General features: G+C 51.6%; 1 protein-coding gene across 1 annotated transcript in view; it reads left to right on the forward strand.

Annotated features, from left to right (window-relative positions):
- Positions 1-15,888, forward strand: part of MYO3B (myosin IIIB) — a 420,510-nt gene that overhangs the window by 211,049 nt on the left and 193,573 nt on the right. Inside the window, exon 18 of the mRNA XM_088474539.1 lies at positions 3,566-3,645. Within this exon, the coding sequence (XP_088330665.1) occupies positions 3,566-3,645 (80 nt within the window). The remainder of the gene's footprint in view (positions 1-3,565; positions 3,646-15,888) is intronic.

Consider the following 15,888-nt stretch of genomic DNA (forward strand, 5'->3'; position numbering starts at 1 on the left):
GCTTATTGCCGGGTCGATGACATCACCACCATCGTGTGCTGAGCTGGTACATCTCCAAGCGCCGGCTCTTTCTGTGCTGTGAAAGGGTCCCGGTTGCGTGTTATTGCTGGCAGTGTGAAAGGGATATATATCTTGCCCTTTGTCTTCCTCTCTTTTTCCATATCCCCTCGTTACATGTATTAGTTTGCAGTCTTTGCACACTAGGGGCCTGTTTCAGAGTTGTACCCTACCCCGATGTTCACACAGTTGAACAATTGTTTACTATTGCGCATGCGTGAAATGCAGAGGAAAGTCTCGCTGAGCACACAGCAGCTGTAGTTTTATGTGCCACTCGCAATGACTCTGTGATCGCAAGGTCCTGAGCAGACCAATGTGATCCATGGGCGTTCCTGAGTGGAGTTGCAGAAGTGTTTGCAAATGGAGGCTGGTGCATGCGCGTGGGGTGTGGTTCATTAGTTCTTCAGTAAAAAGGTCCACAGTGTATAGGTCGACACCAAATGGTTGATAGTCAATAGGTCGACAGGGACAAAAGGTTGACACACAAAATGTCGCCATTGATGCAGGTTGACACATACAAAAGGTCAATGTGGGAATGGTCGACACAAAAATTTATGACACATTTGGATTTTTTGTTTTCTAACCCTAATCTTCACCCTAACCCTCCCCTTGGTGCCTAACCCTAACCATCCCTTCTAGTGACTAACCCTAACCATCGGAGTTAGTGCCTAACCCGAACCGTTCCTCCTAGTACCTAACCCTAACCATCGGAGTAAATGCCTAACCCTAACCGTTTCTCCTAGTACCTAACCCTAACCATCGGAGTAAATGCCTAACCCTAACCATCCCTCCTAGTACCTAACCCTAACCATCCCTCCTAGTACCTAACCCTAACCATCGGAGTTAGTGCCTAACCCTAACCGTCCCTCCTAATACCTAACCATCAGAGTTAGTGCCTAACCCTAACCGTCTCTCCTAGTACCTAACCCTAATCCTCCGATAAGTGTCTAACTGTGACCGTCCTTTCTAATGCCTAACCCTAATCCCCCGGTAAGTGTCTAACTGTAACCATTCTTTCTAGTGCCTAACCCTAATCCTCTGGTAAGGGTCTAACCCTAACCGTCCCTCCTAGTACCTAACCCCAATCCTCCGGGAAGTGTCTAACCCTAACCGTCCGTCCTAGTACCTAACCCTATTCCTCCGGTAAGTGTCTAACCCTAACCGGCCCTCCTAGTACCTAACCCTAAACCTCCGGTAAGTGTCTAACCCTAATCGTCCCTCCTATTACCTAACCCTAATCCTCCGGTAAGTGTCTAACCCTAACCGTTCCTCCTAGAACCCAACCCTAATCCTCCGGTAACTGCCTAACCCTAAAAAAAAACTATTTGTCAGACATTTTTGTGTCGACCATTCCCATGTTAACCTTTTGTACCTGTCAACCATCTAGTGTTGACCTATTGCTTGTCAACGTTTTTACTGTCGACCATTCATCTGGAACTCATGCAAGGGTGTGTCTGCGCTTGCAGCTGCTTTCCCAACTGCAGAGAAACAATCTCAAAGACCATTTTTAGAGAGAAAATCTGCGCAGCCCAGGACTTATTTGGGAAGTCGATGTGCGTCCAATGTTGCATCGATGGTGGTGTGTTCTCAACCCCTGGAGGATCTGCGCACAACATAGATAGGGGAAGTGGGTGTAGCAGTGCTCAATCCGTCGTACTGTCGTACACTGGGCCTGATTCAGACCCACTCGCGAGCGCTGAGTGCTCGCAAGCGGATCGATGGTGGCCCAGTGTGCATGCGCATGACCCGGATAGCGATGGGCAAACCGTCACTCCGGGTCGCGTACCAAAGGGGGCATGCTGTCGATGTTGAGTGACAGCACGCCTCCTTTGGTGGGCGTGCCGGGGGCGAGGCTGCCCAGACAGAGGCGTTCCCATGGGAACGCCTACCGTCTTGGGCCGGCCCCACTGACATCACAAGTGATGTCAGTGGGAGTGCTTTAGGCTCTGTTTGAGCCAAAATCACTCCAGGGCTTGCGGCAACGAGACCCTACCACAAGGGTCTCGTCGCAAGCCCGATGGTCGCGATGGTCTTGACCATCGCGACCATCTTCCTGGCTGCTCGCTATAGCTGTGGGTGGTCACCCACAGCTATACGAGCGGCCAGGAGGCCGCTCTAAAAATCAAGAAGGCCGGCCCTGATTCAGAGCAAGCGCTCTGTCAGAGAGTCCGGCTCTGAATCAGGGCCACTGTTTCAGGAGGTGATTAGCATATTTTCACACATAAATTGCGAGTGCTGTGGTAGCTGTGAATGCAGTAGCTCTGATTCAGGCCCTAAATTCTTAATGTCCTTCAACTGCTTCCCGGACTCTCTTTCTATGGACCTTTTCCAGCGAGATAAATTACTTACCGGAACCGCATTCATGACTGTATCTCGCAGGTTATTACATAAGGCCAGAAAAACTCCACATCGATAGGGCCCACATAAACATTAGCCCTGCTTTGGAGCAGCAGTGCTAATCACTGTACCACCGTGTTGTCCACATTTCGAAAAGCGACAGACTCGGCTATTGCAGTTTAATATGCACTTTTCCTTTTGTAAGCGCCGGGATATTTTACTGTTTGTTTTCTGATAATAAAAGGAGAAGAGCCTTAATTTTCTATAAGTGTTACTTCTTTTCACTGTTGCCATTTTGAAACATGAAGGCACACTGGTTCCCCTGCTGTGTAAATGTAAGTGCAGCCGTGGTTGTTGTTTTTTTTAAACGGACAAAAATGTAATGTAATTACTTTTTTTTATTTTTTTTTAAATGCAGTTTTCGTGTGTATACTCTGGGGGCACTCAAGAGCAAACACTTCATAAACTTTCACATGAACGTGTTAAGTTATAGATTAGCATATTGATATCACTATAGTCTTCCTTCTCTCTCTCTCTACTATTTCTAGTTATCATGCCATTCCCTGTAGCAGTGCAGTGCAGTCTCCTCTAACCTTGGCTGTAAACATGACCGACTCATCTGTCGCTCAGAATTGTGAAATGCTAAATTGTTTTTTTGTACTTTACTGTATGTAATTGCTCATACTGTCTTTTTAATGGTGCGAATAGTGTAAGTCACAAAGGGGCAGGTACTTATTTTACACCCTGTATGGGTGTGAAATAAGTAAAAATGTCTATTTCATCTCCATTCCATGCCCCGTGAGATGAATGACATTTTCTGTACTTGCCTCTGATGGAGAAGCTTTGCTATGAGTGTTTTTCGTTACTATGAAATGTTACCATTTAGTTTCTGCGACCTATATACAGGCTCTTGTCCTGCCACTTTTTATTGATGTATACTGGCTACTAGACTGCTAAGATTCGACTCTTATGTATGGAATTATATGGAGAAATTAAAAAAGGACCTGTATATAGTACATTCATTGAAATATGGCATATAAATAGCAGATATTATTAATTTTATGTGATTATATTCCTAAATATAACATTTTTGATTCCTAATGAAACCTGTGGGTTTATTGGGTCAGTTGTCTGGAGACTAATTAAAAGTTATCCGCTATTTCTGCTGCAGGTAATCTGGCTCAGTCAAGGGCACGGGTGACAGCGGCGTCTAGATCTTTACCCCCTCAACTCAATGCCGGGCGTATTAAGGTCAGTATCTATAGAAGTGGCAACATTTTATATTTATTTATCTTAAAGAGAAAGCAATCCCATTATTAAACATGAACACATTGAGGCAGGCAGTGTAATACTAAATAGCTTAAAATAACTCATACATGTGGTTGACTAATCTGTACAGTACGTTACCTGTGTTATTTATGGTATTTCTCTACCAGCATTGCTCGGGGGCATTGCAGAAATAGCACTTGCTTGCAGTCTCATAGGTAACAGGGATACTGAACATTGATGGAATCACACATTATAAGTATAACAGACACTGTAGCTTAATCTTAGGCTGGACAGCAACTACAACTAAGAAAACCTAGGCAGACTCTAAAGGCCCCCATACACGGTCCGCACAAATGGTGCGATCGGGTGGCCGACCGCCCGATATGCCGGCTTTCCCCTGTCTCACTCACATAGCAAGCCATGGGATCGCACATCGCATCCCCTGATCTCATGGTCCTGCAGACAGATCAGGGGGTGCGCTCGGACCGATATCAGGGCCATGCATGGTGCGATATAGCAGGCAAATCGCACCAATCAGTCGGATCGCCTGCTATATCGCTCTGTGTATGGGGGCCTTTAGGTTGTCAAGGTTTAGAGGCCACTAAAACAATGAGCTAGTGATACAATATCACTCTTATTCAGTGTTTTTAATACCCCCATGGTACCACCACACTGGGCACTGGCTGCTTACAAGGAGGATCTGTGGCTGGTAGACTCTTACCTGTGAAGTTGTTGGTTACTACTCCTCCATGCTGTGACAGTGGGATATGATGTCACAAGTCAGCACCACACTTTCAGGGGAAAATCCAATTAGGTGCGAGTTGGGTGACGGGTCCTGCAATCCATTTATTGTCACGGTTCTGGTATTCTGTAGATCTGGCACGGGGTCCAGGGTGTTACTGAGCAGTGCAGGAGATACCACAACTCATAGGTAATACAGATACCAGTAGACTAGACACACTAGGAATCACGGACCAGAGCAATACAAGGATACTAGAATTGGAACAGGAACCCAAGCCACCGGGCACCCTCTCACCTAATGGTCCAAGGACCAATCAGGCAGGAGAACTACTCCAGTTACAAGAAGAACATGAACTCAAAACAGTATAGTACTGACAGTCTGGACCTGGGAACTAAGCCAGGAGTCGGAGTCTTATGTGAACAGGGAAGAACTAATGAAGCTATCTCCCTAGTACAGCTCTGACGCAAAGCCTGGAGCATAATCCGGAAGGGGAACTCAGGATAGAGAGACACTTCAGGCACACACAGTACTGGACACCTCGATGCTAAAAGACTGTGACCCGATCATGCTCTCCAGACCTGGAATCCAACACTGACTGTCAGCCCAAGACAAGAGCACACAGTACAGGATAACCAAAATAGTCAACCTAGATTATGCAGTAACCCACTATAGCCACAGAGTGTAGTGATACTTGCATCATAGTCCAGATTATACCCGCACAACACAGAGTGGAATCCATGCAGGTGATAAGATGTGTGGCAACAGCAGATGGTATGTACCGCAGGTACACTGGCAGAACTGGAGCTGGAAGCGGTCTGTGTGCGGCCTGGGAGATGTTACACAGCGGTAGATGGAATGCAGACAACGATGCTTAGTCTGTGTGTGGCGTGGAAGCCGCAGCGCTGAGAGATGATGCACTGCAATAGATGGAATGCAGACAATAGCAAGCGGTCTGTGTGCAGCATGGAAGCCGCAGCGCAGAGATGGTATACAGCGGCAATAGTAAACAGTCCCGGTGGTTATCTGTATGTGGCAAAGAAGCCGCAGCGCTGATAGGCAAACAGCGATGGTACAAGTGGGTAATGGTTGAGATTCGGCAAGGAAAGTATCCACAGGAGAAAGCTCTGGAAACACAGGAGACACTGAGCCTTGAAAAGATCATCAGGAAGGAACACAGTTGTTCAGGCAATGTCTTTCCTAGGCCTGGAAATATATAGGGAGTAATAACAGGTAATTGGTCAGGCTGACCAGGTGAGCAGCCAGGTGAGCGGTAATCACTGGGATAGTCTGTTGGAGGTTTAAAGCCGCGTATCCACCAGAGCCGGATTTAGACCTCATGGGGCCCTAGGCAAGATACCGGTTTGGGGCCCCCTACCTCAAACAATCCTGTACATATAATTACAGTTGGTGTCTCTGGACCCCATTTGGAATGTCACATGCGAGAACAGAGGGAAATAACAGGGAGAGGGGGACAAATGGGGTGAGACGGGAGGAATTGGGGTCGAACATAGGGTGAGACAGGAGGAAATGGGGATGATCAGAGGGAGACAGGAGGAAAAGGGGAGAAATAGAGGGAGATGGGAGGAAAGGTAATGTCTAAATTCCCTTCATGGAGTGGACCCTGACGTCATCGGTTACTGCCCAACATCATTCCCTACTATCTACGTGGGCATAGAGGGAGAATATAATCTTGTGACGAGCAAGCGAGGGGACAAGGTTTCCTTTAGATGGACTTTAAGGGCAGGGATTTGCACTTCCGCCCTCACTGACGTCACTTCCAAGTCCCTAGCGCAAAGGAGAAATAAGCTCTACTGGGACGAAAGGGGGACAAACAGGTAGACTGGGAAAGGGGGACAAACAGAGGGAGACGGGAGGAAAGGGGGACAAACAGAGGGAGACGGGAGGAAAGGGGGACAAATGGAGATGGGAGAAAAGGGGGACAAACAGAGGGAGATGGGAGGAAAGGGGAACAAACAGAGGGAGACGGGAGGAAAGGGGGACAAACGGAGACAGGGAAAGGGGGACAATTAGAGGGAGATGGGAGGAAAGGGGGACAAACAGAGGGAGATGGGAGGAAAAGGGGACAAACAGAGGGAGACGGGATGAAAGGGGGACAGAGGGATACTGGAGGAAAGGGGGACAGAGGGAAATGGGAGGAAAGGGGGACAAACAGAGGGAGACTGGAGGAAAAGGGGACAGAGGGAGACGGGAGGAAAGGGGGACACACAGAGGGAGACGGGAGGAGAGGGGGACAAACAGAGGGAGACGGGAGGAAAGGGAGACAAACAGAGGGAGACGGGAGGAAAGGGGCATAAAAAGAGGGAGACGGGAGGAAAGGGGGATAAACAGAGGGAGACGGGAGGAAAGGGGGACAAACGGAGCCGGGGAAAGGGGGATAAACTGAGGGAGATGGGAGGAAAGGGGGAAAAACGGAGACGGGGAAAGGGGGACAAACAGAGGGAGACGGGAGGAAAGGGGAAAAACAGAGGGAGACGGGAGGAAAGGGGGACAAATGGAGATGGGAGGAAAGGGGGACAAACAGAGGGAGATGGGAGGAAAGGGGGACAAACAGAGGGAGACTGGAGGAAAGGAGGACAAACGGAGACAGGGAAAGGGGGACAAACAGAGGGAGATGGGAGGAAAGGGGGACAAACAGAGGGAGACGGAAGGAAAGGGGGACAAACAGAGGGAGACGGGATGAAAGGGGGCCAGAGGGATACTGGAGGAAAGGGGGACAGAGGGAGACTGGAGGAAAGGGGGACAGAGGGAAAGGGGGACAAACAGAGGGAGACTGGAGGAAAGGGGGACAGAGGGAGATGGGAGGAAAGGGGCACACACAGAGGGAGATGGGAGGAAAGGGGAACAAACGGAGATGGGGAAAGGGGGACAAACAGAGGGAGACGGGAGGAAAGGGGGATAAACAGAGGGAGAGGGGGATAAACAGAGGGAGACGGGAGGAAAGAGGGACAAACTGAGACGGGGAAAGGGGGACAAACAGAGGGAGATGGGAGGAAAGGGAGACAAATGGAGATGGGGAAAGGTGGACAAACAGAGGGAGACGGGAGGAAAGGGGGACAAAGATAAGGAGACGGGAGGAAAGGTGGACAAACAGAGGGAGACGATAGGAAAGGGGGACAAACAGAAGGAGACGGAAGGAAAGGGGGACAAACAGAGAAGGGGAAAGGGGGACAAATGGAGACAGGAGGAAAGGGGGACAAAGATAGGGAAACAGGAGGAAAGGGGGACAAAGATAGGGAGACAGGAGGAAAGGGGGACATACAGAGGGAGATGGGAGGAAAGGGGAACAAACAGAGGGAGACGGGAGGAGAGGGGGACAAACGGAGATGGGGAAGGGGGGACAAACAGAGGGAGACGGGAGGAAAGGGGGATAAACAGAGGGAGACGGGAGGAAAGGGGGATAAAAAGAGTGAGACGGGAGGAAAGGGGGATAAACAAAGGGAGACGGGAGGAAAGGGGGACAAATGGAGACAGGGAAAGGGGGACAAACAGAGGGAGATGGGAGGAAAGGTAGACAAATGGAGATGGGAAAAGGGGGACAAACAGAGGGAGACGGGAGGAAAGGGGGACAAAGATAAGGAGACTGGAGGAAAGGTGGACAAACAGAGGGAGACATGAGGAAAGGGGGACAAACAGAAGGAGACGGAAGGAAAGGGGGACAAACAGAGAAAGGGAAAGGGGGACAAACAGAGACAGGAGGAAAGGGGGACAAAGATAGGGAGACAGGAGGAAAGGGGGACAAATGGAGACAGGGAAAGGGGGACAAACAGAGGGAGATGGGAGGAAAGGTAGACAAATGGAGATGGGAAAAGGGGGACAAACAGAGGGAGATGGGAGGAAAGGGGGACAAAGATAAGGAGAGTGGAGGAAAGGTGGACAAACAGAGGGAGACATGAGGAAAGGGGGACAAACAGAAGGAGACGGAAGGAAAGGGGGACAAACAGAGAAAGGGAAAGGGGGACAAACAGAGACAGGAGGAAAGGGGGACAAAGATAGGGAGACAGGAGGAAAGGGGGACAAACAGGGAGACGGGAGGAAAGGGGGACAAACAGAGGGAGACGGGAGGAAAGGGAGACAAACGGAGGAAAGAGGGATAAACAGAGGGAGACGGGAGGAAAGGGGGATAAAAAGAGGGAGACGGGAGGAAAGGGGGATAAACAGAGGGAGACGGGAGGAAAGGGGGACAAACGGAGCCGGGGAAAGGGGGATAAACAGAGGGAGATGGGAGGAAAGGGGGACAAACGGAGATGGGGAAGGGGGGACAAACAGAGGGAGACGGGAGGAAAGGGGGACAAACAGAGGGAGACGGGAGGAAAGGGGGACAAATGGAGATGGGAGGAAAGGGGGACAAACAGAGGGAGATGGGAGGAAAGGGGGACAAACAGAGGGAGATGGGAGGAAAGGGGGACAAACGGAGACAGGGAAAGGGGGACAAACAAAGGGAGACGGGAGGAAAAGGGGACAAACAGAGGGAGACGGGAGGAAAGGGGGACAAACAGAGGGAGACGGGAGGAAAGGGGGACAAACAGAGGGAGATGGGATGAAAGGGGGACAGAGGGATACTGGAGGAAAGGGGACAGAGGGAGACTGGAGGAAAGGGGGACAGAGGGAAATGGGAGGAAAGGGGGACAAACAGAGGGAGACTGGAGGAAAGAGGGACAGAGGGAGACGGGAGGATGGGAGGACACACAGAGGGAGATGGGAGGAAAGGGAAACAAACAGAGGGAGACGGGAGGAGAGGGCGACAAATGGAGATGGGAGGAAAGGGGGACAAACAGAGGGATATGGGAGGAAAGGGGGACAAACAGAGGGAGACGGGAGGAAAGGAGGACAAACGGAGACAGGGAAAGGGGGACAAACAGAGGGAGATGGGAGGAAAGGGAGACAAACAGAGGGAGACGGGAGGAAAGGGGGATAAACCGAGGGAGACGGGAGGAAAGGGGGACAAACGAAGATAGGGAAAGGGGGATAAACAGAGGGAGATGGGAGGAAAGGGGGACAAACGGAGACGGGGAAAGAGGGACAATCAGAGGGAGATGGGAGGAAAGGGAGACAAATGGAGATGGGGAAAGGGGGACAAACAGAGGGAGACGGGAGGAAAGGGGGACAAAGATAAGGAGACGGGAGGAAAGGTGGACAAACAGAGAGAGACGGGGGAAAGGGGGACAAACAGAAGGAGACGGAAGGAAAGGGGGACAAACAGAGAAGGGGAAAGGGGGACAAACGGAGACAGGAAGAAAGGGGGACAAACAGGGAGATGGGAGGAAAGGGGGACATACAGAGGGAGACGGGAGAAAAGGAGGACAAATGGAACCGGGAAGAAAGGGGGACAAACTGAGGGAGATGGGTGGAAAGGGGGACATACAGAGGGACATGGGAGGAAAGGGGGACATACAGAGGGAGACGGGAGGAAAGGGAGACAAACGGAGGAAAGAGGGATAAACGGAGGGAGACGGGAGGAAAGGGGGATAAATAGAGGGAGACGGGAGGAAAGGGGGACAAACGGAGCCGGGGAAAGGGGGATAAACAGAGGGAGATGGGAGGAAAGGGGGACAAACGGAGATGGGGAAGGGGGGACAAACAGAGGGAGACGGGAGGAAAGGGGGACAAACAGAGGGAGACGGGAGGAAAGGGGGACAAATGGAGATGGGAGGAAAGGGGGACAAACAGAGGGAGATGGGAGGAAAGGGGGACAAACAGAGGGAGATGGGAGGAAAGGGGGACAAACGGAGACAGGGAAAGGGGGACAAACAAAGGGAGACGGGAGGAAAAGGGGACAAACAGAGGGAGACGGGAGGAAAGGGGGACAAACAGAGGGAGACGGGATGAAAGGGGGACAGAGGGATACTGGAGGAAAGGGGGACAGAGGGAGACTGGAGGAAAGGGGGACAGAGGGAAATGGGAGGAAAGGGGGACAAACAGAGGGAGACTGGAGGAAAGAGGGACAGAGGGAGATGGGAGGATGGGAGGACACACAGAGGGAGATGGGAGGAAAGGGAAACAAACAGAGGGAGACGGGAGGAGAGGGCGACAAATGGAGATGGGAGGAAAGGGGGACAAACAGAGGGATATGGGAGGAAAGGGGGACAAACAGAGGGAGACGGGAGGAAAGGAGGACAAACGGAGACAGGGAAAGGGGGACAAACAGAGGGAGATGGGAGGAAAGGGAGACAAACAGAGGGAGACGGGAGGAAAGGGGGATAAACCGAGGGAGACGGGAGGAAAGGGGGACAAACGAAGACAGGGAAAGGGGGATAAACAGAGGGAGATGGGAGGAAAGGGGGACAAACGGAGACGGGGAAAGAGGGACAATCAGAGGGAGATGGGAGGAAAGGGAGACAAATGGAGATGGGGAAAGGGGGACAAACAGAGGGAGACGGGAGGAAAGGGGGACAAAGATAAGGAGACGGGAGGAAAGGTGGACAGAGAGAGACGGGGGAAAGGGGGACAAACAGAAGGAGACGGAAGGAAAGGGGGACAAACAGAGAAGGGGAAAGGGGGACAAACGGAGACAGGAAGAAAGGGGGACAAACAGGGAGATGGGAGGAAAGGGAAACAAACAGAGGGAGACGGGAGGAGAGGGCGACAAATGGAGATGGGAGGAAAGGGGGACAAACAGAGGGATATGGGAGGAAAGGGGGACAAACAGAGGGAGACGGGAGGAAAGGAGGACAAACGGAGTCAGGGAAAGGGGGACAAACAGAGGGAGATGGGAGGAAAGGGAGACAAACAGAGGGAGACGGGAGGAAAGGGGGATAAAACGAGGGAGACGGGAGGAAAGGGGGACAAACGAAGACAGGGAAAGGGGGATAAACAGAGGGAGATGGGAGGAAAGGGGGACAAACGGAGACGGGGAAAGAGGGACAATCAGAGGGAGATGGGAGGAAAGGGAGACAAATGGAGATGGGGAAAGGGGGACAAACAGGGAGACGGGAGGAAAGGGGGACAAAGATAAGGAGACGGGAGGAAAGGTGGACAAACAGAGAGAGACGGGGGAAAGGGGGACAAACAGAAGGAGACGGAAGGAAAGGGGGACAAACAGAGAAGGGGAAAGGGGGACAAACGGAGACAGGAAGAAAGGGGGACAAACAGGGAGATGGGAGGAAAGGGGGACATACAGAGGGAGACGGGAGAAAAGGAGGACAAATGGAACCGGGAAGAAAGGGGGACAAACTGAGGGAGATGGGTGGAAAGGGGGACATACAGAGGGACATGGGAGGAAAGGGGGACATACAGAGGGAGACGGGAGGAAAGGGGATAAACGGAGATGGGAGGAAAGGTGGACAAACAGAGGGAGACGGGACGAAAGGGGGATAAACAGAGGGAGATGGGAGGAAAGGGGGATAAACAGAGGGAGACGGGAGGAAAGGGGTTAAACGGAGATGGTAGGAAAGGGGATAAACGGAGACGGGAGGATAGGGGGACAAACAGAGGGAGACGGGAGGAAACGAGGATAAACAGGGAGACAGGAGCAAAGGGGGACAAACATAGGGAGATGGGAGGAAAGGGCGACAAACAGAGGGAGACGGGAGGAAAGGGGGACAAACAGAGGGAGATGGGAGGAAAGGAGGACAAACAGAGGGAGACGGGAGGAAAGGGGGACAAACAGAGGGAGACGCGAGCAAAGGGGGATAAACAGATGGAGACGGGAGGAAAGGGGGACAAACAGAGGGAGATGGGGAAAGGGGGACAAACAGAGGGAGATGGGAGGAAAGGGGGACAAACAGAGGGAGACGGGATGAAATGGGAACAGGGAGACTGGAGGAAAGGGGGACAGAGGGAGACGGGAGGAAATGGAGACAAACAGAGGGAGATGGGAGGAAAGGGGGACAAACAGAGGGAGACGGGAGGAAAGGGGGACAAACAGAGGGAGACGGGAGGAAAGGGAGACAAACGGAGGGAGACGGGAGGAAAGGCGGATAAACAGAAGGAGACGGGAGGAAAGGGGGATAAACAGAGGGAGATGGGAGGAAAGGGGGACAAACGGAGAAGGGAAAGGGGGACAAACAGAGGGAGATGGGAGGAAAGGGAGACAAATGGAGACAGGGAAAGGGGGACAAACAGAGGGAGACGGGAGGAAAGGGGGACAAAGATAGGGAGACGGGAGGAAAGGGGGACAGATGGAGACTGGAGGAAAGGGGGACAGAGGGAAATGGGAGGAAAGGGGGACAAACAGAGGGAGACTGGAGGAAAGGGGGACAGGGGTAGACGGGAGGAAAGGGAGACAAACGGAGGGAGACGGGAGGAAAGGGGGACAAACGGAGGGAGACGGGAGGTAAGGGGGACAAACAGAGGGAGATGGGAGGAAAGGGAGACAAATGGAGGGAGACGGGTGGAAACGGGGACAAACAGAGGGAGATGGGAGGAAAGGGGGACAAACAGAGGGAAACGGGAGGAAAGTGGGACAAACAGAGGGAGACAGGAAGAAAGGGGGATAAACAGAGGGAGATGGGGAAAGGGGGACAAACAGAGGGAGATGGGGAAAGGGGGACAAACAGAGGGAGATGGGAGGAAAGGGGGACAAACAGAGGGAGACGGGATGAAAGGGGCACAGAGGGAGACTGGAGGAAAGGGGGACAGAGGGAGACAGGAGGAGAGGGGGACAAACAGAGGGAGACGGGAGGAAAGGGGGACAAGCAGAAGGAGACGGGAGGAAAGGGGGACAAACAGAGGGAGACGGGAGGAAAGGGGGATAGAGGGAGACTGGAGGAAAGGGGGAAAGAGGGAAACGGGAAGAAAGGGGGACAAACAGAGGGAGACTGGAGGAAAGGGGGACAGAGGGAGACGGGAGGAAAGGGGGACAAACACATGGAGATGGGAGGAAAGGGGGACCAACAGAGGGAGATGGGAGGAGAGGGGGACAAACAGAGGGAGACGGGAGGAAAGGGAGACAAACGGAGGGAGACGGGAGGAAAGGAGGACAAACAGAGGGAGACGGGAGGAAAGGGGCACAAACAGAGGGAGATGGGAGGAAAGGGGCACAAACAGAGGGAGACAGGAGGAAAGGGAGACAAATGGAGGGAGCCGGGAGGAAAGGGGGACAAACAGGGAGACGGGAGAAAAGGGGGGACAAACGGAGATGGGGAAAAGGGGGAAAAACAGAAGCAGATGGGAGGAAATGGAGACAAACGGAGATGGGGCAGGGGGACAAACAGAGGGAGACGGGAGGAAAGGGGGACAAAGATAGGGAGATGGGAGGAAAGGGGGACATACAAAGGGAGACAGGAGAAAAGGTGGACAAACGGAGATGGGAGGAAACGGGGACAAACAGAGTAAGACGGGAGGAAAGGGCACGGGAGACAGGAGGAAAGGGGGACAAACAGATGGAGACGGGAGGAAAGGGGGACATACAGAGGGAGACAGGAGAAAAGGTGGACAAACGGAGACGGGAGGAAAGGGGGACAAACAGAGGGAGACGGGAGGAAAGGGGGACATACAGAGGGAGACGGGAGGAATGGGGATAAACGGAGATGGGAGGAAAGGGGGACAAGCAGAGGGAGTCAGGAGGAAAGGGGGACTAAGAGGGAGACGGGAGGAAAGGGGGACATACAGAGGGATACGGGAAAAAAGGTGGACAAACGGAGATGGGAGGAAAGGGGGACATACAGAGGGAGACAGGAGGAAAGGGGGACAAACAGAGGGGGACGGGTGGAAAGGGGCACATACAGAGGGAGACGGGAGGATAGGCTGACATACAGAGGGAGACTGGAGGAAAGGGGATAAACGGAGACGGGAGGAAAGGGGGACAAACAGAGGGAGACGGGAGGAAAGGGGGATAAACAGAGGGTGACGGGAGGAAAGGGGGACAAACAGGGAGACGGAAGGAAAGGGCGACAAACAGAGGGAGACGGGAGGAAAGGGGGACAAACAGGGAAATGGGAGGAGAAGGGGACATACAGAGGGAGATGGGAGGAATGGTGGAAGAACAGAGGGATATGGGAGGAAAGGGTGAAGAACAGAGGGAGACGGGAGGAGAGGGGGACCAACAGAGGGAGACGGGAGGAAAGGGACAAAGATGGAGATGGGAGGAAAAGGGGAAGAACATGGTCAGACAGTAGTAAAGGGGGTAGAACAGAGATAGACTGTGTGTGTGTGTATTTATATATATATATATATATATATATATATTTATTTACAGATAGGGGAATTGACCATGAGCGACAAATCCGCTAATCAGTGCAAAAATGCAATAAGTGCAATATAATATAAAGTGCTAATATTAAAGTGCTAGATATAGTGATATATAAGGTAGGACTATAAATATACCAATAAAATAAAGTTTAAAATGTGATGTACAATTTATTGCAGAGAATTAAAACAAGGGGAAAAATGGATAACATGAAAAAGAGAAAATGGGGGTAATCAATTAAGAGATTTAAAACATAGCCATTGCAATTTAAATAGATTAAAATTTCAAAATGCATAAGAGGTAATAGCTTTTCTGAGTCATGGATCAACGGAAAAACACTTTTCCTAGGACAAGAGATGTGGTACCCAACGCGTTTCGTCTTATGGACTTCTTCATGGGGATGGGGGTTTAGGTTGTGCAATTCATCTATTTATACCCCCTTTCTATCATTAGGGACTGATCACTTCCGGGTCAAGGTTGAACCCTGCATATGTTAATTAAGCTTTCAAAAGGGCAAATTCCCATACATATTGTGTGGAAGTGCTGATTAAGAGGACATATGGCTAGTAATGTGCAAATCTATTCTAAACAAATAGTTCTTCTAATAACATTCCTCCATCTGGGGTGGTAAGCGATTCGTCACTTCCGGGTATCGCGAGAGCGCTTCCGCCTTCTCCATATGCTTTGCGTGTGCTTCCATCATGTGTGTCCCTGCAACCAAGCCCACCTACTTCATTCCGGGATGACGCACTCGGCCGGCGTCTAATCGGGTAGCACAGCTGGCCGTGAGGGAGATAAAAAGGGCGGAAGCCAACCGCATGGAGCCGCGATGTAAGGGCGGAAGTCACTGGTGCTTGGGCTACCCGATTAGACGCCGGCCGAGTGCGTCATCCCGGAACGAAGTAGGCGTGCTTGGTTGCCGGGACACACATGATGGAAGCACACGCAAAGCATATGGAGAAGGCGGAAGCGCTCGCGCGATACCCGGAAGTGACGAATCGCTTACCACCCCAGATGGAGGAATGTTATTAGAAGAACTATTTGTTTAGAATAGATTTGCACATTACTAGCCATATGTCCTCTTAATCAGCACTTCCACACAATGGACCTCATTCAGAGTCGGTCGTTGCGGCCGCACGGTCGTACGCCACCGATGTTCACTATACTGCGCATGCGTAAAGTTCGCAAAGCGTGTGCGCAAACTAGCCGCTACGATCAGAAATTTCTCTCTCCTTGAACACAGCCAGGTCGTTAGTTTGAGTGACAGAATGAGGCGTTTGTGGGTGGTAACAGGGGAAGGTGCTTGAAAACGGGGGAGTGGAGATCCGAACGCAGG

Source organism: Taudactylus pleione, unplaced genomic scaffold, assembly GCF_031769625.1.
Source record: "Taudactylus pleione unplaced genomic scaffold, aTauple2 ptg000004l, whole genome shotgun sequence".
Lineage (NCBI taxonomy): Eukaryota > Metazoa > Chordata > Amphibia > Anura > Myobatrachidae > Taudactylus > Taudactylus pleione.